This window comes from Lissotriton helveticus, chromosome 5_1, assembly GCF_964261635.1.
Source record: "Lissotriton helveticus chromosome 5_1, aLisHel1.1, whole genome shotgun sequence".
NCBI classification, from domain to species: domain Eukaryota; kingdom Metazoa; phylum Chordata; class Amphibia; order Caudata; family Salamandridae; genus Lissotriton; species Lissotriton helveticus.
Window position 1 is genome coordinate 2,042,153,649 of NC_136065.1, and position 25,603 is coordinate 2,042,179,251.

Here is a 25,603-nt window from a genome sequence, read left to right on the forward strand (position 1 = left end):
GGTCAGTGGGACATTCTATGACCTTTCATTTATGGTTCTTGCTATGTCTTGCAGAGAAGTTATATTCACATATATGGTAGTTACGTTTGACTCTCCTGAGTTTGTCCTGCTCTAGTATGCATTTAAAATTAATAACATATTATGGTGGTTCCACTAAGAGCATTTGCAACAAAAATACGACTATGGCTTATGCTGCTTTTGTGCCTTGTCGTGTAATGTTTTTAGATTTGATTACGAATTTAAAGATTAAATAGACGATTCTTAAACAGATTGTAATTTTTATTCCTGTAGGTTTACTCCTGCATTGTAATGTTAGCCTTTGTGGAGTATTCTTTGGTCAAGCCATAGTTCTCCAGTATTGGATCTTTCATAGATACACATGCTTGAATCATTCCCCGTCATCGAAGTGGGAGTCCCAAGGTACCATAATAAAGCAGTATGTATCACTTTTACAGGGTATAATGGCAACAAAGGTGTCTGTTTCCTAGCCTATCTATATATATTTCCCTATATATTTCTATACTTGAACTATAACCAATCAGATGACAGCACCCTCTAGAAGAATACATCAATCAATCACGTTTGTTAAGCGCGACTACTCACTTGTAAGGATCTCAAGAAGCTGGGGGGGGGGGGAGGGGGGAGGAGTGCAGGTGCCAGACCATCAAGGAGGGGGTATGTCGAAGAGCCAAGTTTTGAGGTTTCTTGTGAAGATGGGGAATGATGGTGTCTTTCTGAGGTGGAGTGATAGGGCGTTCCAGGCTCTGGCCGCGAGGAAAGAGAAGGAGCGGCCTCCTGATCTGGTCTTTCTGGTGCGGGGGACCACGGTGTAGGAGAGTTGGGCTGATCGTGGGGTCCTTTGGGTTGCGTGAAATTTGAGTCAGCTGTTCAGGTATGCTGATCCAGTGTTGTGGAGGGCTTTGTGTGAGTGGGTGAGAATCTTGAAGGTGATTCTAGCCTTGATGGGGAGCCAGTGGAGTGTGCGCAGGCGCAGGGAGATGTGGCAGTGTCTTGACAGGTTGAGGACCAGTCTTGCAGTAGCGTTCCGGATGTTTTGTAGCTTGCAGGTGAGGTTTTTTTATTCTGACGTAGAGTGCTTTGCCATAGTCGAGTCTGCTGGTGATGAGGGCGTGAGTGCCGGTCTTTCTGTGCTCGAAGGGGATCCATTTGAAGGTCTTACGTAGGAGGCAGAGGGTGTGGAAGCAGGAGGATGCGACGGAGTTGATCTGGTGGTCCATTTTGAGCTCGGAGTCCAGGACCATTCCAAGGTTGCGTGCGTGGTCCGCGGGGGTGGGTGGGCTTCTGAGGGCGGGGCCCACCAGGTGTTGTTCTAGGTATCGGGGTTTGGGCCCATGATGAGTACTTCTGTTTTGTTTGTGTTGAGTTGTAGACAGCTACTTTTCATCCATTTGGCGACAGCTTCCATGCCTTCTTGAAAGTAGTGTTTGGCTGTGTTGGGTTCGTTGGATAGGGACAGGATGAGTTGGGTGTCGTCTGCGTATGGCACAATGTTGAGTCCGTGGGTTCGGTCGATGGGGGCGAGCGCAGCCATGTAGACGTTGAAGAGCGCGGGGCTGAGGGAGGACTCCTGGGGGACTCTGCAGGTGGTTGGTGTAGGGTCCGAGAGGAAAGAAGAGAGTCTGACCCGGTGCGTTCTGCCAGAGAGGAAGGAGTGAATCCAGTCGAGGGCTTTGTCCCGGATCCCTGCATTGTCGAGTCTATGTGTTAATGTGCAGTGGGAGACTGTGTCGAAGGCCACTTCCAACAGAGGCTGAGTCGCTCAGATTTTCTTCCGCACATTGTGTGAAGGGAGGTGCCTCCTTTATCCTGGACCTGACCTCTCTTCTCTTATGGGCATGGTCCTAAATTTCATGAATTCAAAGATCTCAATATTCCTCAGGACTGCAGGTGAGTACTCTCCAAATCAAGGTGGAAGCCACAATAAAGATATGTAAACAGTAAAGGAAAGGTTTCTGCCTATAGCATCAGAAATCAAACCTACATCCTCTACTAGTATAATCTGGCAGATAACTACTCTATCTTCTCTCACTAGATCAGTCCCAGTTGGTGAATGCAACTGTTAAGATACGGCTTACATCAATATCAAGATATAGATGCTCAACAAATTTTCTCTCTTTCTGCTCTAGCAGAATCATCAAACACTTCATGAAATAATTATTCATAATTTATTCCTACGGTAAGGGTTCCTTCCCCGGAATGGCACCTGAACATAGTTCTATCTCAACTCTTTCAAACCAATTCACAGAGCACACCTCATATTTCTCACATGGAAGGTCACCTTTTTACTAGCACTCCCTTCCGACCAGGAGAACCTCAAGGCAATTTAGTACTTCTCAGAACCAATCCAAAGATTTATTCACAAGATCCCTTCGGATTTTTCCCTCAATTAATCCATAATATTTCAGACTTTCTTCCTGAACCCAACATTACCAGCGGAGAGGTCGATTCATATGCTAGGTATCAAAAGATACCTACAAATCTACTTGCAGCGTATTAAACAACTCATGAGATCAGACCAACTGTTGAACTCAGATGAACACACTCGTAAGGGTGCACCAGTCACGATGGCAACCATCGCTCAATGAAATTGAGCTGCAAACCAGGTATGACACTGAAAGGATGGCAAGCCCCTCACAGGGAAAACCAGGGTGCGCTCAACTATGGCAGTTTCCACCTCAACCACTTTGTTTGCGGAAGTGCCTCAGGAGAAGATACGTCATGTTGCGACTTGGAAGAGTGTGTATATATAATCGCGCAGCATTATTATCTGGGATAAGCACAGAGCAGAGATGCAGTGGTTGGACAGGTTTTACTACACCACTTATTTCAAAAAGGGGAGCCTCTTTTAATTCTATGTGTTTGCTTATGTATTTATGCAATTTGTAAGGTATGATATATATATATATGCACACACACATTTATTTAATTGCATATGAATGTTATGTATATATTTTCGACCCACATTCTGCTATTTGCGCTAATATTATGAGATATACAAATACAGGAACTGCTTACTATTCTCATTCACGCATGTGAATCCATGAAAGATCCAATACTGGAGAAGAAAATTAGGGCCAGATGTAGGTCGCCCAATACTGGTCGGTAACGGCCGAAATTACCGAATTTCAGCCGTTACCGACCGGTATTTGACATTTGGAATGTAGGTGGCATGATTGTAGGATTCGGTATTTTACCGAATCGGTAGCTTAAGGAATCGGTAAATTACCAAATTCTTAACATACCGATTCGGTAAATTACTGAATCCTTATTGTAGGAAGCACTCAAGTGAGTGCTTTTCACATTTAAGAATTCGTTATTTACCACCAACTGCAATTGGTGCTAAATAACGAAAACCGTTAAAAAAACAATTTTGTGCTTTTTTTTCACAGTGCCATGTGGCAGACATACATGCCCTTAGGGCCACATGTGCACCCATGCACTATAGAGGGGTGCAACAGGGTGTCAATGTGACACTCTGCCACCCTTGTAAGTCCACCCTTGTAAGTCTACCCCCTATTACCGATTCGGTATTTACCGAATCGGTAATTCTCATTCATTCCTATTGACCTCCAGGCCCATAGGAATGAATGGGGAATACCGAATCGGTAAATACCGAATCGGTATTTACCGAATTTTACCGATTCGGTAAAATTTACAGAATCATTAGCTACATATCATTTACCGATTCTAAAATACCGAATCGGTAAAATTCGGTATTTTAGAATCGGTAAATGATATTTACCTACATCTGGCCTTAAGTTACTTACTTGTAACTGCAGTTCTCTAGTTTTGGTATCTTTCGTAGATTTAAATGCGAATGAGAGACTCCCCTTGTAGCTCGGGATTATTTATTCCTACTTGTGCTTGAAAATCTGAGGGACTGAGCCTCTGTTGGGAGTGTTCTAGAGGGTGCTGTTGCCTGATTAGTATATATTTCAAGTTTGGTCCTTTTTCTAAAAAGGACATAGATAGGCTATTAAACTGACTTTTTCTTTGCCATTATAGGCTATGATAGTAATACGTATTGCTTTATTATGGAACTGTGAGACTCCCACTTCAACAACGGGGAATGATTCAAGCATGTGAATCTCTGAAAGATACCAACACTGGAGAACTGCAGTTACTGGTAAGAAATGCGTTACTTACCTGTAACTGCAGTTATCCAGTATTGGTGTCTTTCATAGATTCACATGCCTGAATCATTCCCCGACGTCAAGACGGGAGTCTCCGGTACATAGAAAAGTAATGTCTTATAGACATACATAGAGAATAGTAGGCCTAAAGGCCTCACCTTAGTAACATATCCATGTCCTTTTGTAAAAAGGACCAAACTCTAGAGAAGAGCCATTCAGCTATCACCTCCTCCTAGAACCTTCCTGGAAGGAGCCTCAGTGCCTCAGATTTTCGTACGCACTAAGCTAAGTAGGCGTGACACTGAGAGAGTTAGGTGAGTCCATCCAGGGGAGGCGGGAGGGTTGCATGTGAATCTATGAAAGAGACCAATACTGGATAACTGCAGTTACAGGTAAGTAAAGCATTTCTTATACAGTATTATGGGTGTCTTTCATAGATTCACATGCCTGAATCAGAGTAGCAAGCAATGCAGAGTGCACATTTCTGATGGAACAGCATATACAAGTCCTTAGATAAGACACCTCATGCGAGCATGAACCATCATTAGACCTCCACAATAAGTATTACTAAAGAAATGTGCACACCAGAGTAGGATGGAGGGACGGAGGATGGCTCACCTTACTGAAAAGATGGCGTAACACTGATTGTCTCACTGCTGCATCATTCATCAGCTCCGTATCCAGGCAGTAGTGCCTAGTGAAGGTATGCGGCGACTTCCATGTTGCCGCCCTGCAAATGTCAATGACTGGCACCCCTGCAAAGAGAGCTATAGAAGTGGACATAGCTCTCGTGGAGTGCGCTCTCACTTTGGAATGCAATGGCTGTCCAGCTTGGTCATGACAGAAAGCAATGGCTGCAGAAATCCATCTGGAGATGCTCTGCTTGGCAAGCGGTAGACCTTTCATAGGTCTGCTGTAAGCTACGAATAGCTGGTTAGATTTCCTGAATGTTTTCGTTATGTCAGTGTAAACTTCAAGCATCGCTTGAGATCCAAAGAAAGCAGCGATCTCTCAGCTGCCGTGCTTGGGTTTGGAAAGAAGGAACGCAGAACCACAAGTTCATTTAGGTGGAAGTCCGATGGGACTTTTGAGATAAACCTAGGATTGGTTCTCAGGATTACTCTGTCGTTATTAAACTGTAGAAGAAGATCCTGGATTGAAAACGCCTGTAGCTCACTGACCCCCCTTGCAGATGTGAGCGTCAGGAGGAGTGCTGATTTCCTCGAGGCATACTTTAGGTCAGCTCTGTGTACTGGTTTGAACGGATGTTTCATGAGCTGGTTAAGAACCACATTGAGATGCCAGGTAGGTGGCAACATCCTTACTGGCGGGAGCAGCCGGAAGCAGGAATGACAAGCCTTGAGACAGGTGTTGAGATGACATCTACCATTGTAGGGCTCCGACCATCTGAGGATTCACTTTTATGTGTTCGTCGAATGACCCTGTGCATTGGACCCACTGCTTCGAGAGCGCCTCCTGCAGATTCCTCATTCGTAGTCGACAGTGAGGAATCAGGAGGATACACGCTGACATCATCCCCAGGAGGGATTTGAAGAGACGGACTGTCAAGACTTTCTTCGAGGCTACTATAGCAGCTAGTGCAAGGGTCTTGTTCATCCTCTCTCTGGATGGGAAAGCTTTTGCTGACCGTGCGTCCAGGGTTGCCCCTAGGAAACTGATGCACTGAGAATGTTGTAAGACCGATTTTTCCTGATTGAGGGTGAGACCCCAGCAATCGAAAAGCTTTAAACAGGCGTTGGAAGACCTGGATGCGTCTTCTAAGGATGGAGCCCTGACCAGCCAGTCATTCAGATACGGAAAGACTTGGTGATGGCACTGTCTGAGCTATGCCGCCACCGGGGTACGACATTTCGTGAATATGCGCGGTGCAGACTTGAGCCCGAAGGGCAGAACGCAAAACTGCAAGTGTCTGCCCGCTACTGCAAATCGCAAGTACCTTTTTGTGATTCCTGTGAATTGGGATATGGAAGTAAGTGTCCTGTATGTCTAGGGACGCCCTAAAATCCTGCTGTTATAGTAGTTGCAAGACCTCCTGGATCGTTTCCATGCGAAACAACTGCTTCTCAGGAATTTGTTGAGGGACCTAAGGTCCAAGATTGGTCTCCACTTCTTGTCTTTTTTCTGGATCAAAAGAAGCAGGAATAAAATCCTTTTCCCTTCTGAGATGGAGGTACTCTCTCTATTGCTCCTTTCTGCAGCATAATCGAGATCTCTCATAGAAGCAGCCGTAGATTTTTGTTATTTCCGCTGTCCTTTACCTTGAAAGGACGACCTCCCAATAGAGGTTTGTATGTTTTGCTTTTGTTGGCGCTGTTGGTATTGCGGTCTACTCTGGCCTGAAGGGCAGGAATACTTGTATTAATAATTTCCTCTGTAGGAAGACTGTCCTCTTCCTCTATTTCTACTAAAGGACTGGTTCTTATACTGAAGAGTGCCCAAAGCTCTCGCAGTGTCTGCTTCGTCAATTTTTTGTGCCAAATAGTAACTGGCTAACATATGGCAGGTCCAAAATCTTTGTTTGCACTTCAGGACGGAAAGAGGTTGCCTTTAGCCATCCTTGGAGCCACAAGACAAGACTGCTGCTCCAGCCAACTGGCGGAACCCTGTCATAGCAATATCCATCGCGCAGTCTATAGTTTTTGACGCAGATGCTTCACCATCTAGCAGAATCCTCTTTACTTCCTCTTTGGATGAATCTGGCAATTCCGACAGCTATGGGGCTATGTGTGCCCACAATTGCCTACTATAGCGTCCCAAGAGCGCTAGGGCGTTTGCGGCCTTTACCGTCATTGCCGATATTGAGGAAAACCTGTTCCCAATGTTGTCCACTCTTCTTACCTCCTTATCAGGAGGAAGCGACAAAGGGGCCGAAGGATTCCTGGAGGTCTTCTGGGCCGCCTGTGTCACCACGGACTCCGGCTTAGGATGTCCTGTTAAACACGCCGGTGCTGTATCTGGCGCCCTATACTTCTTATCCAACTGAGGGATCACTGGTGATACAGAGGAGGGGTTCTGCATGACCTTTACCCCTTCTGACTATAGGTAATCGATAATCGGTATTGACCTTACTGCCTTCTTGAGAGGTTCTGTGAAGTCATACAAGAAGCAGACCTGTTCTTGAGAGACCATTGAGACCTTAAAACGTTGAGCAGCCCTCTCTACCACATTATAAGAGATTTCAGAATTGTTGGAATTTCCCTCGTCGACGAGTCCGTCGACGAAATCGGCGTCATAGACTATGCCGTCGTAGACGAGCAGTCATAGACGAGGCCGTCGTAGGCGACGTCATAGACGATCCGTCGTAGATGAGGCCGTCGCCGACGAGCCATCGTAGAGGAGCAATCGTAGATGAGGCCATGGTAGACGAGGCCATCGAAGACGAAGCCATTGTAGACTAGGCCATCGTCAATGCCGTAGACAGGCCATCGTAGACGAGCAGTCATAGACGAAGCCGTCGATGACGATGCCGTCGTAGATGAGCCATCGAAGACGAGCCCTCGTAGATGAGGCCATCGTAGTAGAGGCCATCGTTGACGCCATAGACAGGCCGTCGTAGACGAGCAGTCATAGACGAGGCCGTCGACGACGCAGACGTAGACGAGACATCGTAGACAAGCCATCGTAGATGAGGCCATCGTAGACGAGGCCATCGTAGACGAGGCCATCGTCGACGCCGTAAACAGGCCGTCATAGACGAGCAGTCATAGACGAGGCCGTCGTCGTCAACGAGCAGTCGTAGACGAGCCGTTGTAGACGAGCCATTGTAGATGAGCCATTGTAGATGAGCCATCGTAGACGAGGCCATCGTAGATGAGGCCGTCGTCGATGCCGTAAACAGGCCATCGTAGACGAGCAGCCATAGACGAGGCCGCCGTCGTCGACGAGCCGTCGGCGAGCCCTCGTAGACGAGCCATCGTCGACGAGCCGTCGTAGACGAGCCATCGTCGACGAGCCGCCGTAGACTAGCCAGGATACTCTGTAGTAACAGAGCGCGCTACAAAAGATTAAATAACATAACATAATATCGTCGACGAGCCGTCGTAGACGAGCCATCGTCGACGAGCCGTCGTAGACGAGCCATCGTCGACGAGCCGCCGTAGACTAGCCATCGCCGACGAGCCGTCGTAGACGAGCCATTGTAGATGAGCCATCCTAGACGAAGCCATCGTAGACGAGGCCATCCTAGACGAGGCCATCGTAGATGAGGCCATCGTAGACGAGGCCATCGTAGACGAAGAGGCTGTAATAGGCAATGATGATGGTTTCTTCGTCGACGATCCTGTTGACGATGTTTGCTTCTCAGTCTTTACCTCAGAAGGTATAGAAGACGCCTTCCTGAAGGGTCCTATGACCAGAGGAGGTGATTTTGACGGCTCAGAAGTCGTCTTTTTTACATGATTTTTCTCCAAAAGCAAGTCCTTTATCTCCTTTTCCACAGAGTGAGGGGATTTTTAAGAACTGCGCCCAGAAGACCCATGAGTGGTCTTTTTGAGGGCCTTCTCAGGATGTTCCCCTGAGGAATGAGTCTGAGGAGAATCTCTTCTCTTTTGAGGTCTCCTAGACGTTAAGGATAACGCCTCATCATGGTCACTGGAGAAAATAAAAAGCCTCCTTTCTGGTCTTAGTGTTTGACACCATATTAAAAATCACCCCTCACGACCTCTCAAAAACTTACTTGAGAAAGTGCGACATACCTTGCAGTCTTTGGCCTGTGGTAAAGAAAGTACATGCGGTCCGTGTGAGGATCAGAGCAGAGCAACCTCTAGAAACAAGTTGCAGAGGCTCTTAAAAAATCTTTTCTTCTCCTTACCAGACCTTCTTTAAAGAATGTATTTGAAGATAATCCATAGTAGAAAAGAATCCTTGACAACAAAGTCATTTAATGAAGTGAAAAAACACAGAATCTGAGCAGAGCTCAGAGAAGACTCCCTTAGCACAACGTGCGGTAGAAAATCTGAGGGACTGAGGCTCCTGCCAGGAAGGTTCTAGAGGGAGGTGATAGCTGATTGGCTCTTCTCTAGAGTTTGGTCCTTTTTACAAAAAGACATGGATATGTTACTAAGGTGAGGCCTTTATGCCTACTATTCTCTATAAGACATTACTTTTCTATGTACTGGAGACTCCCGTCTCGACGATGGGGAATGATTCAGGCATGTGAATCTATGAAAGACACCCATAATACTGGATAAGTAAATTATTTTCTTACTCATATGCAAAAGCATGTTCACAGGTTTATGTGCGGTGGAACTGTAAATGGTGAGTTTGTTACATTTTCGGGGGTGACTGTTACTATTCCCATCCTGGAGAGAAAGCTACTTATGCCCTTAACAGTAGTAAATCTCTGACCTTATTGTGAGACGTGCCTGTGATAAATTTGTAATACTCACAAACTTGCAAGTTTTGGGATGTTCACTTGCTGCAGCAGGCAAAGCTCATTTAACCGTCATGTGAGCACATAATGTTGCGTGTGAGTAAATGATGCTGCATAAGTGATTTTAAGTTTTGGCTTTCCGGATGAATTTGAACCTGGAAGTTTTGTAAATATGTGATGTAGTATCCTAGTTAGGCTTGAACATAGTTCGCAGAGTTTTGCTACGCGGAACTCCGCGAAGTTATGAAAAAACTCCACGAAGTTCCGCGAGTGTCGGAGTGCAGTGCAAACTGCATTTTGTGCTGGTATTCCTGCCGCTCGGGTAGAAATTCTACACTAGCGGCCGCTCGCGCACTTACCGTTTGCGGGGAAAAAACTCTGCTGCCCACCGCAAAGCTGAATTTTCTGCACTCCGCGAGCTACCGGGAGTGCAAAAAACTCTGCAAACTCGGCGAACGGAGTGTAGTTCACTGCCCAGGCCTAATCCTAATACCAGCCATTGGTCCAACTAAGTGCAATCTAGATGTGCTATGAATCGGGTCCAAGGTTCTTAAATGTTCGCTTGTAATTTCCCAAAGTCGCACTATCGATTATCTTCAATCCACACTTGATTAATGCAAGCTGACTTCGTTCCTGACAAGGTTTGTCCCGCACGTTGACACTCATGACAGGGCTTAAAAAATATGTGAAATTACCAACGCAACCTTTCACAATCTGACTATTTATACTTACACCCCTAAAGTCTCTAACCTAAGAAGACTGGCATCTTGTCATCCTACAAAACGTTTCCCCATCCTAGAGAGTGCCCTGCCTTGAGCACAATACCCACGGTGCCTTGTGTTCCAAGCCACATGTGCTCCATACCAGTTCACACCTACCTCGAAGCTTATCATGCTGTCCTTGGCTGTAGAGTCCGTTCTAGTTATGTGGGCTGTACTTGCCTGCTTTCACCCATTTGTGTTATTGGCGTTCCACAGTGAACACTGCTTCGACGGCTACCACTGATCCAAAGGAAAGCTTAAAGAATTTCAATCTTTTTTTTCCTAAAGTGATCTAATCTACAAGGTATGGTTTAAATTCAGACTTTCTCACAAAAGGAACCTCCAACATCATTGATCAAAATACATAAATACAGGGTCTGCAGCTTTCTCTACATATTCGTACAACTTTTATGCTTATGCTTCTTGTACTTGTGTCATGCACTCTCTTAAGTTTAATAACTTTTAGGCGCTGTTTTGGGGAGTTGATATTGCTTTAGGCGCAGTTTTTGGTAGTTGATATCTTCGAAGCCTGCTGTACCACTAATCGAGGTAAAACCATTCATGGATCTGTGAGAAGCAATAGCTTTTCTAAGGGAAAGTCGAGCAGGCAGTAGTGAACCACGAAAACTTAACACATACTCTTAAATATAGGTTCCCTTATTTAGGACATACAAAATTATATAAGCAGCTATCCAAGGGCCTGCCAGCTGGAACCATATAAATCAAGTGATGACATCATCCACCGTCAGAAGAAAACTACTTTCATTGTTACGCTAAAGGGCTGTCGATGTAAACTCGGATCTGAAATTCACTGTCCGTGTCTCTTTATATTTGTTGGGAAGATAAGATCTGACATTCAGAACACCTCTTCGGTGTTCTTTTATTGGTCGGCTGACTAAACTAACCGCTCCAACCTTTCATTAGTTATCTCAATTATACTAGTGACTAGAGCTGTTCCTCTAGTGCATCATACATTTAGTTGTAAGGTGTTCACTAACACCCTCTCATGTGACACCTGCAAACCATAAGTAGTTTGAGAAGAAGTTGGTCTCACCCCTGGTATAAGAAATCAAAAGGCTTGCTCAGTAACTGAGAAAATATGTGAAAGCTGAATGTCCCTTGGCCATAAAGTATCCTCACACATGGTTTATAAGATCATGAAACCATGTTGTCATCTAAGTGAGGTAAAGAAAAAGCGGTTTTCCAGGAAAGTCCTTTGGCCCAGGCATGTTGAACCCTCTACTAGCAGTGTACAAGAGCACAGGGGGTGTGCTACCTGTATCTTTTGTTGTTTGGGTTGAAGCCAGTCGTGAGGGCTTGGGGTTGCTAAGATGTTTTGGTGCTAAAGCCAGATCTTTCTAGCCTCTTATGTTCCCTAGAAATGGAAGATATCCTTGAGGCCTCCCCTCAAATTCTAGATTATCCAAAATCAGACAGGTCAATTCCTAAGCTTGACTTGGAAACTAGTTCATGTACATCTCCTGGTATTGCCCATTAAAGTGCAGCCTGATAAGTCAATGAGAAAACCATCTTCTCAAGGAATGGTTTTCACAAAGCAGTAGCAAAAAAGGCACAATGGCAGAAATGTCAGCACTGACAGCTGGACATCCAGCACTACCAGTTAAAGACAAAAGTGTACCCTCCCTGTAGCTGCTTCAACTGACACCGGTTTTGATTTCTTTGATGCAGTGATACCATAGACTAGAAACTTGTACTTCTTAGATGGCTTCAGCTGTGAGATGGTGCCTGTCCGCATGTCTCCAGGAACATGCAGTTCTTGGGGGTTCCCCCCTGCATTCCTGTATAGTATGAGGAAAGAGTCAAAGTTCCCGCCCTGGACAGTCCAGGACAGCCGGAGGGAATTTCGGGACACATCGGAGACTGCGAGCTCACCCATCCTGGATGGGACTTGGGTCTTTCCCGCAGCAGCTACAAGATATGAAAACACGTTGTTTGTTTTTTTATTTGATAAACATCTATTTCGTGATTCTTGGAGTAAGATTTTGAAAATAAACTCAAGCATGAAGTTAATCAATTATCGGTGTGTGTGATATTCTGAAATTGGGGGCTAGTTACCCTCAACTCTTGATTCACGACTTTTATCTAGTAACAAACCCGTATTCTATTGCTTGATAGAATTCTACAGTAGTATGTCGTTAAACGTGGTACTTGGGGCACATATATGTGGGTTCTTATTAGGAAAGATGTCTCACGTATGGAATCATCTGATTTAGAGATAAGCATGTGTGCCTGGCAGGACAGCAGAGCAATGCCAGATCAGCCACGTTAATCCATCCTTTACTTTTAGGGTACACCATATGGAGAGACCCACTCCAGTAAGGTCATGGATAAGAGGGACACATACTGAACTTGGCACTCATGCTCCATCCCTTAAACAACAAAGAAGTATAAATAGATAGAGTGACTTGCAATCTCACCCCTTGTGAGTATTCGATAGAGAGACGAAGAATAAATAAACATGGACACTGAATAAGTCTTATCCATTAAAGGTGTGCTAACAGGCATTGTAGTGAAGTATGCGAGAAAGATGCTCTGGATGTTTGAATAAGCATGGAGAGTGAATTCTGATGTATTCCACTAAAGATGTATCTCCTATTGGTATGGCCACTGGTTGAAGAAGCATGGACACTGAACCCCCTTCTTGGACAGGGATGGACAGTTTCTAGTCAAGTTGTACACCCAGAGCCAGGAGGTTATCAAACAGGAAATGAAAAAGTACAAAAACGAAAAATAAGGCACGAGGCCTTCTCAATTTTTGCACCCAGGATCCAGAACAACATCCCCTTATCCTAACCGTTCCGACCCTACACCAATTTATGAAATATCTGGACATACCTCTTTAAAGAACATTAAATCACTATGCAATAGCAGTCCACTTCTACTCACTAAAATCAGCCACACCTCAGTCACTGGTTGACTGAATATTTGCCTTTGGACCTGTACAGCTCTTTGCTGCCTTTCAGGGAGGTTTGACCTATAGAAATATCACATGCATACCTATATTCATACAAACAAATGCAATCTTTAATCACAAGATGGGGAGCAATTACTAACATGCACTGGCAAGGCCAATAGATCTTGGGTCTAAAAAGCTGAACTTTTGGCTTTGCTAATGCTTTTTTTAATTGGCATTACCCTGTCAAAATGCCCACTAGCACTTTTTACTGCATGAGTGTTAAAGAATGTACATGAATGTTTATGCATAGGAGGTAATCTTGGAATGGGTGGGCGTAGTAAACAAAGCATGGACAGTGGGAGTATAACAGCAAAGCACAAACAGCGGAAGGAAGGCGAGGGGGTGGGAAACAATAGAACAGAGACAGCGGGAGGAGGACAGGAGCTAGGGCAACAAAACACAGCGTGCTGGAGGAGGGGAATGAAAGAAACAACAGTGGGAGGAGGGCGAGGGGAAAGCAACACAAGGGAGGGGGCAGTAACATGTGGAGGAGGGTGAAAGGGAGAGTGAGGGGTAGAGAGTGCAGACCACTCTACAAGGGGGCATTGTAATATAGAAGAAAAAAAGAGTACCTGCAGGAGCCTACAGTCAGTGGAAGGACACTAGCAGCAGACCCCAGGAGGAAGCCTAGGCAAGGAGGAGGCTCTGCCCAATTAGAAGCAAGGAAACAAGTGACATCTGAGCCAACTAGTGGTAATTAATGGTTAGTATTGGGCCGTCTCTAAACCCAATATTAACCTTTTTTTTGGTTTACAAGAGATTTCGCAATCAGCAGAAGCGCTGTGCAGGTGAAGCCTAAAAACATAGCTGGATACAAATCCTGCAGAAAGTTGTTTTGTTGCAAAAAAACGTTTCTGGTGAATTTCAGCTACCGGTGAAATGTAGCGATATTGAGGCCTTTGCAACTTCAGTTGGCTCTAACTCCTAACACATTTAAAGATAAGTGCTAACGAAGTGGCAAAGTCAAGGCACTTGCACATTACATGTTGTTGTGCAAACCCCAATTCGTTCCCGATTAGACCTTTTTATGAACGATACCATCTATCGTTGGAGCCCCACCAGACCACACATAAGTTCAGCTGAATTCTTAGGCCTTAAAAGTGCTAGTAGAATCATGTGGCTTAATCAAAGCGGTGAATGTCTCGTTCAACATGGTGTTGGTGATTGTGAGAACAGCAGATTTTTTTAAATAACCGTGAGGTGCCCCATAAGCTCACAGATGTTTCTCTATTCTTGACAGCACTGGTTCATGGAAAAGGAAGGTGATAGAGGATTTAAAAACACCAACAATCAGTCCTCATACACTCACCCACTGCACCACACAGCTAAATAGTGAAATCTGTGAACCATTAATCCCCCCACTATCGGTACATCATGAATATATTTTCGCACCCTCTCAGAAAGTGCCCTCCCACCAGTCTACCTTCTTTGCTTTGGAAACCACCGAATGGAGATATGCCCTTATAAGGATGAGAATAGTAATGACATTTGCTTACCATCCCTATTGTTTCTTACCTTTCTAGTCTGTGCAAGCCCCTGACATATTCCAAATGTGCCAAATGGATGGGCATAACACAACCATTGAAATCAAATTTATGGCCACCATACTCTTTTCAAATTTTACTACGAAAAATCATTATCTGATCTTCTGGTTCAGACCCATAAAAGACTTGCTGCACAAGGCCAACAAATGTTGATTCACCTTGGTGCCCATTAACCTGTCACCAACGTAGTCCATGGATTGTCCGCCTGATACTAATCATTGAAGCTGAATTATCATTTGACAATGGCCAATTGAAAGGTAAGCCTATCATAGAGGGAAAGGCTCAGGTGCGCCCACAACTGTGTTGGGAATCTGCACTGAAAACAGTTGGGCAAAGTAAAACCTATTTTGGGGAAACAGTGGTAATATTTGCGGTTGGGTACCTGTAGTCACCTCTGTTGATATTTCTGTCCCCTTCCTGTCCCCCGAGACACCATGCAGACTGAACGTGTACTTCTTGGAAGGCCTCAAGCCTGAGATAGTGGCACTGCGGAGGTCCCCGTCCACGGCTAGCTCCTGGGGTTTGCCCTCTGCGTCCCTGTACTGAATGAGGAAAGAGTCAAAGTCCTCAGCTGAGGCATTCCAGGAGAGTTGCAGGGAATCCCGAGTGATCTCAGTGGCAGAGAGGTTGAACAAGTGGGGGGCAGTCTTTTCAGGCAAAGCTAAAACAGAAGAATAGGAAGTAAACATGTAACTTTGTAGCAGAAGGTCGGAGGGTGGCAAAGCATAATCTGCATAAAAATAGAAATTGTTAATTAACAGGCGTCCATTCTGATTGTCTCCTTTGAAGAGATGACCTAGATAAGAACAAATACGAAATTACATTGATTAAATGCCATTTTGAAATAGTCATATTTTATAGAAGGAAGATCATGCAATACCCTTTTCAGACTCAAGTTTGGATGGGGCATTCCCACCCACTGTAAGTAATACTTGAATTACAACTACGCAGGACTTCCCTTTCAGCATCTTTTAGGTGTGTTTGATGTATGCAAAATGCCAACGGTGGTAACCAAATAAAAAAATAGGCCTCATATTTACAGGAGTATCTGGACAACCTCACCGCAGCTTACACTGGGGAGCTACGACACAATTGGCAGCTCATCATTTAGTCATTTTCCAGTGAGTGGGACAGCTAAAGAATCAAAACAATTTGGGTAACATAAACAAATGAAAGAATGTTTTTTGAGCCACAGTTGAGACTCCTGTAAATTTTGGGAAAACTGACAGTACTTTAACGAGTCTGGGGAGATTTCTACACTTGCACTAAGACAGCTTTATGGGGACTACATCAGGAGGCTGCCTGTTTGCTGGGTCAGGATGAGAACTTCTTTGTAGTAAGTGGCACTTACGTTTACTGTCACTCAGGTAATTTGCAGGAGTCCATAGAGACCTGGGCGAGATCTGCTGCTACCAGACCCCACGTTAGAAGATGGAGAAAGTCTAAATCAATGTTATGTTCGGGAATATAGCCAATAAAACTGTAAAGATAGATGCACGTTTTCCTTGTCATGCTACGGTGTTTTTTCATAGAATTTCTGTGCACTTCTACCAAATTAGGTTTTGACTTTCCTCGTCTTGCAGTTCACGGAGTTTACTTCTATTTATTGCTATGAATTTAGCTAGTGAAGTGTATTTGTGTCGATATGAAGTGAGCTCGTATTTTCCTTCTTTTGATATTACATTTCCTTTGTGCTATTATGAAGTAGAGAATCATTGTGCTGCTACGAAGTCTGTAGTCTTCTGCGGGGTAAGGTAGGTCTATTTACATATAGAGCGTCCTATTCCTACGAAGTTCCCCTACAGAGCTCAGAGTTTCGCTCCATGCTATAAAGTTAGCTGAGTTATAAAAACTGTCTCCATTATAATTGGATATATTTATCTTGTTGTCTTATACTGCTTTGAAGTAAGACCAAATAGTTATTTCATAGTGCTACGACTGGGTTTCTTCATAGTGCTATAAATAGGCTTTCCGTCATAGTGATAAGAATGAGACTCATTTTGCACTTATATGAACTGAGCTCATAGATAATCAGTACAAATATCGCATAGTTTCTTGTCATTGCTACACCATTACAAAGTTGCTCTGGTTCGCTTGCACTGCTATGTTAATTTCCTGCATGTTTTTAGTGCTGTTCTAAGTTAGCTCATAGTTTCTTTTTAATTGCACAGCAGTATAAAACCTATTCCAACATATTTGAGTTCAGGCTGCGTTAATGAGTGTGTCACTCTCAGTGGTTCATCAATGGCAAGTTTCTTAAACTAGGTAGGATTATCTGTAGACTTGCCAAACATGAGATCTCTTCTATGAGATATTTTTTTGCAAATATTGGGCATATTAATGGGGCTGCTCAACCAGCTTCTATGTAACTGCAAATATAATTCTCTGAGCAATATTAGCGATTCCATTCATGATCTAAGGAACAGATCCTTATGTAGATCCTTATGTATTGTCACAATACGATACAGCTGATACACCTGGCACTTATTATTATTCACAGAGGTGTGCACAGAAAAACATCAAATGTTGCTGGACGCTGTGTGTCATGCGGTCTACTATAAATCATGAGCTTGTATCTTAAACTCGGAGGTTGTGGTTCCAATCCATTCATGTTTACCTTCCGAGGAACAAATCAGATTGGCAGAATACAGTGACAATCAATTTAAGAATCAAGTACCCAGCCCGCACTAATCCGCTGAGGTAGAAACAAAATTACTCTAGAACATGTCCGAGATCTAAAGAAAATCTTTTTTATGTTGTATTGACTACCTGCAAATATGCACTGTAGAATTAATAAATTAGGTGAAACAGTAGCTAATCTCCCAGAAATGCAAACATGGGCGTCTTAGAAGGATAAAGGTCTAGATATCACAGGCATAGTCCTGCCTTCCTACTATTCTTAGCAGTTTCATCGATTCTTTGAAATACTTTTGCCACTTCCAGGAAGTGCCATTTTTCATCAAGCCCTGCTGCTGCCACTCTTTAATTGCTTCACCTTTATGTTCTCATCTCTTCCTCTCTCTAAGCTGCTTCACAACCTATTTCTCCACCCCATTCCCTGATTTCTGTATTGGAGTTACTCTGCTAGAAAAACTGTAACTGTTGTTCCGCCTACACTGGTCGCTCAAGGAAGAGACTGAATGAAGGGATTTTTCAACCAGAAAATCCTGTAATGCCTTTATGCTAAATATTGCCCTCATTGTGCTGGACAAAACATGAGCAAGCTTTACAAGAATGGAGGTAGCGTTTGCTCAAATTCAGACCTACCAGAGTATTTGAAAGGGACTCTGGTGACTGCCTTGATTTACAGCAAAAGATTGGTATGGTTTTTATGGAACGCTTGTTTCTGTCAAGACCACTTGACCAACCTTTGGAGTATTGGCTTTATTTTTTGGATCTAGTAAATGCTTTGATCTCATTTGCCTCTGCTGTGATGGCATATGTAATGCATTAACAAACCAAGACATGAGGGAGGAGCCAAGCTCGCGATCGGAATGGTCGCTCTGTAGCTCGGCTCCGTCAGCCTTCCGGCCTGACTCGCATATCCTGCCACATATCCTGCCCTGGGACGATACACTCGAGCAGAAATTGAACCGCAACGTCTTGCTCTTACTCACCGTCTGGTCCGGAGGCTCCTGCGTGCCGCGGCTCCGAAGTTGTGCCTCCTGAGGAACCGGGGCCTCCGCGGTGATGAAACCGGGGCCTCGCCTATTGGACCCAGCCTGGCGTTGGTGTGCACGTCGGCCCCGGCCGAGAGAGTGAACTGCTGGCGGGAGACCGTTGTGCGAACATCCCGGTGGTCCTGATCCGGCCTTGCCTTGGCGGCCGTGAGGCTGGTGTGGGGCGCGGTGCACCGAGGGATGATCGTGTGAAGGGGTCCCCCTGCCGCTGCTCCGTCCATCCACCCCGGAGCCTCGCGCCCGAGATCTGTTCATCGAACACGCCAACGATATTGCAGGCTGAACCCCGACTTTGGCAGCTCTCCTTTCTGCACCAAGGTTGCATTAGTGGGACCCCCTTGGTTTCTGTGGAGGTCCGCATCTGTGGGCCTGATCCGGGAGTCCCGGGAGGTGGTGACGAGGCTGAATCTACAAAATGGCGGCCGTCGAGATAGGCCGTGGATATACTCCTGACGGCGGACCTGGATTACTGGACTGCACGGGGGCCTGGACATGTGTGCGTGAGCCCACCATTGGCGACGTTCTGGAAGCACTGCGGTCCTTACATGCGACCTTGACCCCCGATGCCCCTGGGGGATCGGTGCGGTCCGCCGCCATCTTAGATGGCCGGTTCCTCACAGTCCTCTCTCGTCTCGGTGATGCCTCTGCCTCGCCCCCCTCGGCCGCGCTGAGAGCTACTGCCGCTGGCCGTCGACAGGTATGCGAGCGAGTGGCTTTGGGACCTCCTGCGCTTCAATGTTTGGAGTTTGGGGGCCTGGATGTCGTGCTGGGGTCCGATCCTACTCGAGTATCCGAGAAACATGATGGCTTGCTACATATCTTTGCCTTGATGAGGTCGTATTTCTGTTCTGCAGGGGAACCCCCGCTTTCCCGAGCGACGAGACTGGACTCCTGTCTTTTCCTGCCCCTGTTAACATTGTTGGGACACTTGAACTGTATATCCGGACTTTTGTTCTCTTGCTTCTGGATTGACCTCCCTGGCCTACGTCTTCATCGGACTGCTTTTCGTTTGTGTGATTGCCCCGCACCGAGTTGCTCACTTCTCGCTGTCATACGGTGGAGAAGTGTGGCTCACTGGTTAGAGGAGGCAGACCTGGAAGCAGAGGTCAGCCCGGGACCAGGGTTCAATTCCCGGCTCGGCGGGGTCTTGAGTCCTAAAATGTCCATGGACTCGACAATTCTCGCTCCGGTGCCTACTCGATTCACGGGTTCACACTCTGCGACTCTGGGCAATAGCTTGCTTAATCTCCACAACGGCCCCTCGCGGCGGGATGCCTGGCTTTCACCTTGTGGATACCCTGCCGGGGTTATCTCACAGGGGAATACCAGGACGGGTTCCCTAAGCAAGCGCTTCGAAACCGCTCGGTGATTTGCGCTATATAAATTCCTGTACATTTACATTTACATACGGTGGGATGTTAATTGTGGCTAAGACTGGCCTGTGGTGAGATACACTGCTCCCGGTGGATTGCTGGTGTACATATCCGTGGCGAGCTTTCCCATATGCATAGTGCGGTGGGTGACCCCCTTGTAAGTTCTATGACGCTCGAGATTGTATCGTTTTCGTTTACACGTATTACGTTTGAATGGTTGGACGGAGGGCTGAAGCCGAACGTTTTGTCTTTGCTCCCTCACTCCTCCCTCCTACTTCTTTTGTCTTCATGTCCTTCTTTTTGTCTCCTTATTCCTCTTCTCTTTCGTGTTTACTACATTTCGGGTTCGGGATTAGGGCGACAGGCACGCTGCTGGGGGGGTAGGCCGTAGCCTTCTGCAGGGGTGCTGGGTGGGATGGGTGGGGTGGGTCTTCTTTGTTGGTTTAATTTCCTTCTTTCTATGGCCCTTTTGTATCCCTTTATAGGAGCGCCGCGACTGTCCCTGCCTCCCGTGGTATGATGGGGATGGGGTTTGTATCGTCGCTTCTCTCCTTCTTGTGGCTATGCTGCATTTCAATGGCGATTCCCATCCCCTCCTTGTTGCTAATACTCCTGCTCTTTCTGTGTCCTTACTACGGGATGCTTGTCTCGGCGCGGCGCTCTTCTCTTGCAGTCTGTATTTTTCTTGTTCCCCTTTTCCTTACCCTCCCCTTCTCCCTCTTTCTCTCCCTAAGGTTAGTATGACGGGTTGGCTTTAGTGATGTTAGTATTCCGGTTCCCTCGTTCTATCTCCGATGTACTACTGGGTGGTGGATGTGCATAAGATGAGTCTACTTGTATGTTGATTTGAATTGACCGCCTCTGCTTTCGTACTGATGTATACTGTAGTGACAATTCTCCGCATTTCTGCCCCTTTAGTTTTCTGATGGCCTATGGTTTGCTCTGGGAACCTGGATTCATTTATGCTGTATCCGAGCCTGTTATACTCCTTATTGTAATATTATAACATTAACCTTCATTATTCCTGTTTGTGGGCCGTCCAGATTCTCCCCCTCCTCTCCTTTTTTGAACTGTATTGATTGCACATCATCCTGATTGTTTCTGTATATTTTTCTCCTGTATTTTTTGACTACTCTATTGTGTCGTGGCCGGCCGGTCTGGTTGTAGGCCCAGATTTGTATATCCTTTTTGTACAAATAAAGGTTTACAAAAAAAAAAAAAAAAAACAAGACATGCCTGTTTTGCAGTGAGAATTGGTAGTTAACAGTTAGAACAATTGATATTGATTTTTTTTAAAAGCAGTTAGGAAATGAGTGACTAAATCGTTTCTTCCATGAAACAGTGGTGTGGTGATATAATCTGGTAGCCCTGGAAGGAGAAACATATTACATGGTGACCAAAGGAGGTGCAGAGACAATGAAAAAAAGCTTATGAATACCCAGACGTCCAAAATAGGCATTATAGAGTTGGAGTAGAGGGTGGCGAACAGCTGTTATAAAGGAGATGGGGACGCCAGAAAGTAAGGGTGCAAGTACAGAGGAATTAAAGGAGTGGATCATGTGTTGAAGTATAGAGTAAATGGAGGTTAATAGACATTTAAGAGTAAAGGAAGAGTAAATGGCAAGGCTATATGGTGCCAGTACACTAAGAAGCAAAGGAGCAGCAAAGGCATGACACTGGGGAACAAAGAGTAAGGGAAGTCCCCAGAATGCAAAGATCAGGTACATTGGTACCTTACATCAGGCGAGCATGGATGTACACTAGGGATTAAAGAGGGATGAGGAGCCATAGAACAGAAGGGTACTTGCAGTAGAAAGTAAGAAATGGAGCAGAAAGAGCAAAGACATTGGATGGTGATAGAGTGTAAACAGCCATGACAACGCGGGCTTTACCCTGCGCTGCCATTACGACGCTGCCATCACAACTCAAGTTGTTTCAACGACTTGCGCTGGAGGGCGCTCTTGGTAAAGGAATAGTTTTATTTTCTATTCCAACACCTTCCCCACTGTTACGTGGGCTGGAGTTGGAATAGAAAATTAAACTATTCCACAATCCAGCGCCTACAGCGCAAGTCATTGTAGCGACTTGCGTTGTAATGGATGCGTCGTAATGGCAGCGCGGGGTAAAGCCCGCGTTGTCATGACATACATCCGTAATAGAGGTATAAAGGTTGTAGAGTAAAAGAGTGAGAACACTGAGGAGTAAAGTGTGGGCGAAGACTTGGAATAGTGGATTTCAATACACTAGTGATTAAAGGAGTGCCAGGGAGTAGGACGTGCACATATGTTAGAGTAAATGAGAAGTAAAAGCTGTGGAGTCAAAAGCGTGACTACCCTGCGGAGTAAAGAAGCAACATCGAGTGTGCAAGACATTGAAGAGTACTTGAAGTACAGAGGGTATGAAATGGAGGGAAAGATACTGCAGATTAAAAGATAAGCAGATAAGCAAAGCTATGGCACAAAACACAAGAGTAAACGAATTGGAAAGGTCATGGACTGAAGGGTGCAGTACCTATGAGTAAAGGAGAAGTTTACTGTGCAGCCGACAGACAGATACTTAGGTAAAGGAGGAGTAAGACTATGGAGCAGAGAGTTCAATACATTGGGGAGTATGTTGTAGTGTAAGTTATCAATGGTGAACGACCTTTACAACGCAACTTTTACAACGTAGTGCCTTTACAACGCGGTATTTACAACGCAAACCATTACAACGCATTGCGCTGGGGGGCGCTCTTGGATAGGGAATAGATTTAATTTACTATCCAACACCAACCCTACTATCCACGGGGACTGGAGTTGGAATAGTAAATCAAACTATTCACTATCCAGCACCCCAAAGCGCTATGCGTTGTAAATACCGCATTGTAAAGGCATGCGTGGTAAAAGCATGCGTTGTAATGTCATACATCCGTTATCAATAGTACTAGGGAGAAAGAGCAGCAAAGGCAGTGAAGCGGAGAGCACAAATACACGGTGGAGTAAAGGTAGAGGGCAGAAATACACTGGGATTTGAAGAAGAGTTCAGTGCATAGCAGAGGGTGCAGCTAAATTTGGGAATACCAACTGTATTCGAATGTGAGAATAAATTTGGAGTAAAGTAAGAGAAAAGACTATATAGGCGGGACTACCCATACACTGGGACTCAAGGAAGAGTTAGGGCGTTGACTTGAGTGAAGCCTGTACGATAGAGGGAGTGAATGCCTAGAGAGAAGAAAACAATATTTAGTCAGTACCTGTCTTGGCCACCAGAGAGACTGGTTCACTTTGCTTATCGGTGGAAATGCCAACAAGCTCAAACATATATGTCTCTGCAGGTTGAAGACCAGAAACTGTGACCTCATGAAGGCCTGCATCCACCGGCATCTGTTCGGACCTTCCTTGTGGGTCCCTGTATTGAAGAAGAAAAGAATCAAAATCCCCATCCTGGACGCTCCATGAGAGCCGGATGGAGTCTTGAGTGGCGTCCAAGACTGAGAGATCTCCCAAGCTGGGGGTAAGTGGAGCTGGAATAAACAAAGACAAAATGGTGCTGATTCAAATGTAGGTGGGTTTTTTTTCGGGCGCAGGGGAATAGATGATCATCTGCAATGAGGAAAGTGTGAGTGTTACAGGGGTTCAGTGCACCACAGTATGCAGGTGGGAGCAAGAGGGAAATTGCCTTTACACAAATATTCGCTGTTGAGTCCAGACACCATAGCCATGCACTATGACATGCCAATGCATCTCTGAAGGATAGACATATAATGGGCGAGACAGAAAGCCAGTTACAATGTTAATGGTTGTGTTTTGGGAGATTGTTGACACTAGTGACCATTTTCCTAAAATTGACGATGTGCCCAACATCTCAAAGCCTGCAGTGAGATTGAGGACTTCGGTGAAGGTTATACCTGTGACAGCTCTCACATTTATGTTTTGCTGTTTTCCTTATCCACTTCTTTCACTAGAGCGATTGTCCCATCCCTCAGTTAGCCACTTGGTGAACCTCTGCTCCTGTATGAGGTTAGTAGGGCAGAGGCTTCCTTTTTGTAGAGTAAATCACTCCTTCAGCCTCCAATAGGATTTATACAGACCACCTTGGCAACCCACAATTCCCAACCCAGCTCATAAACCTACCTATTTCATGATTGACCCCAGTCTAACCAGTAAAGCTGTTGTACGATTTAGGTATAAAACTACAACCTGCCCAGGCCTATTGAGCTCAAAATTACCCTACAAGCACTCTGAAACAGTAGGCCAACAGCGTACGGCATTAATAACAACGCTCAAGGGAAAAGGCAACCCATTTGCATGGATAGCTCGTTTTGTTTGTTTTTCCTCTTTATTTGCTGATGCCATATGCCTGTTGGAGGTTTCAAACAAAGAGCAGGGGATTTTGAAGGCCACTGTGATCATTACGAAGGCTTTGGAACTATCCACTTTTTGGTGGAGATTAATAAACATAAGGAAATGCTTCTGTTGAAAGAGAAACTTTTACTGAGCTAAAAATCCATTTTGATTTTTACAATTTTTACAACCCCCTTCTGTGAATTATTGTGAAGAGAGCCAGAAAGTAGATATGCATGTTTCTCAGCACTTGAGAAGTCTACACTGGACACTGGTGCGCATGGACTATCCTTGGTTACAGACCTAACTAGTACAGATTAGTTGGTGCTAGGTGGCACCAACTAATCTGAGGCTTGCCCAGGAACCTGCTCTGCTTTTATGTGTAGCATCATCTCTCACAAGAACCCAGAGCTTGAACCCAGCTGAAAACAGACTTTCGGCAATAGAGGAATTAATTTATCAAGATGGTTACTTCCTTTATTTTAATACTTCCAAAACAATCCCCGAGGAGTATTGTTTAAGGGTGATTATTTTGCCAATCTCAGCAAAGTAGTCTCTCTGAACAAGGGCATGTTAAGTTGCCCCTTAACCTGTCGATGAGCACACTTTGGCACAGCACGAATATACTACATAACATCAAGACAAATGTTAGATGAAAAGGAGAAGACATTGATAAGCAGTGCTGACCGAAACTTCTTTCTGTGAAAGATTTCAGCAATGAGTAGATATTCTGCAAAGCAGATCGGAAGGTTAGATTTGCGCCTTCAAGGAGTACTGGTACCTGTCATCACAGTCACAGAGATAGGCTTGGTTTGCACAGCGTCAGTGATGCCATATAGAACAAAGGTGTAATTCCTTGTGTGTTGGAGACCAGAAATGTTAGCAGAAGTCAGATCCCCACGGATGGTCATCTCCTGAGTCTGGCCATCTGTGTCCCTGTACTGAATGAGGAAAAAGTCTAAATCTCCATCATTCACTGTCCAGGACAGGTGGACGGAATCCTCCTGGATGTCAGTAGCTGACAGATCCTCGACTCGTGCGGGCATCCCATCTCCCTCTGCAGAGGCTGCAATAAACACAACAGTCGCTCACAGTCAGTGCTCTATTTGGCCAGTGCTAATCAGAAATTAAGATTACCAGTAAGTAATTGCCTAATTACTGGGGCTAGATTGGGCGAGCTCAACCTATCCATGCTGAGGCTGTGTATTCTACATGGATTTTCATACTGCAGAGGCTGTGCATTCTACATGGATTTTCACACAGCAGGAGCCATGTAATCTACATGGGATATTCATACTGCGGAGGCTGTGCATACTACATGGATGTTCATACTGCAAGGGCTGTGCATTCTACGTGGATTTTCCTACAGCAGGGCCTGTGCATTCTACATGGATTTGCAT

The 25,603-nt window shown here is 45.2% G+C and overlaps 1 protein-coding gene across 11 annotated transcripts in view; it reads right to left on the reverse strand.

Annotated features, from left to right (window-relative positions):
* TNXB (tenascin XB) overlaps positions 1 to 25,603 on the reverse strand; it is a 775,055-nt gene that overhangs the window by 244,931 nt on the left and 504,521 nt on the right. For 9 of the 11 annotated variants that reach the window (XM_078645868.1, XM_078645874.1, XM_078645869.1 and 6 more), the window contains 3 exons: positions 24,985 to 25,269; positions 23,114 to 23,383; positions 15,211 to 15,489 (listed from right to left, as the gene is read on the reverse strand). The exons of 1 other annotated variant lie outside the window; for it this stretch is intronic. In XM_078645868.1, the coding sequence (XP_078501994.1) occupies positions 15,211 to 15,489; positions 23,114 to 23,383; positions 24,985 to 25,269 (834 nt within the window). The remainder of the gene's footprint in view (positions 1 to 15,210; positions 15,490 to 23,113; positions 23,384 to 24,984; positions 25,270 to 25,603) is intronic. One more of the 11 variants, XM_078645870.1, reaches the window with a different exon arrangement.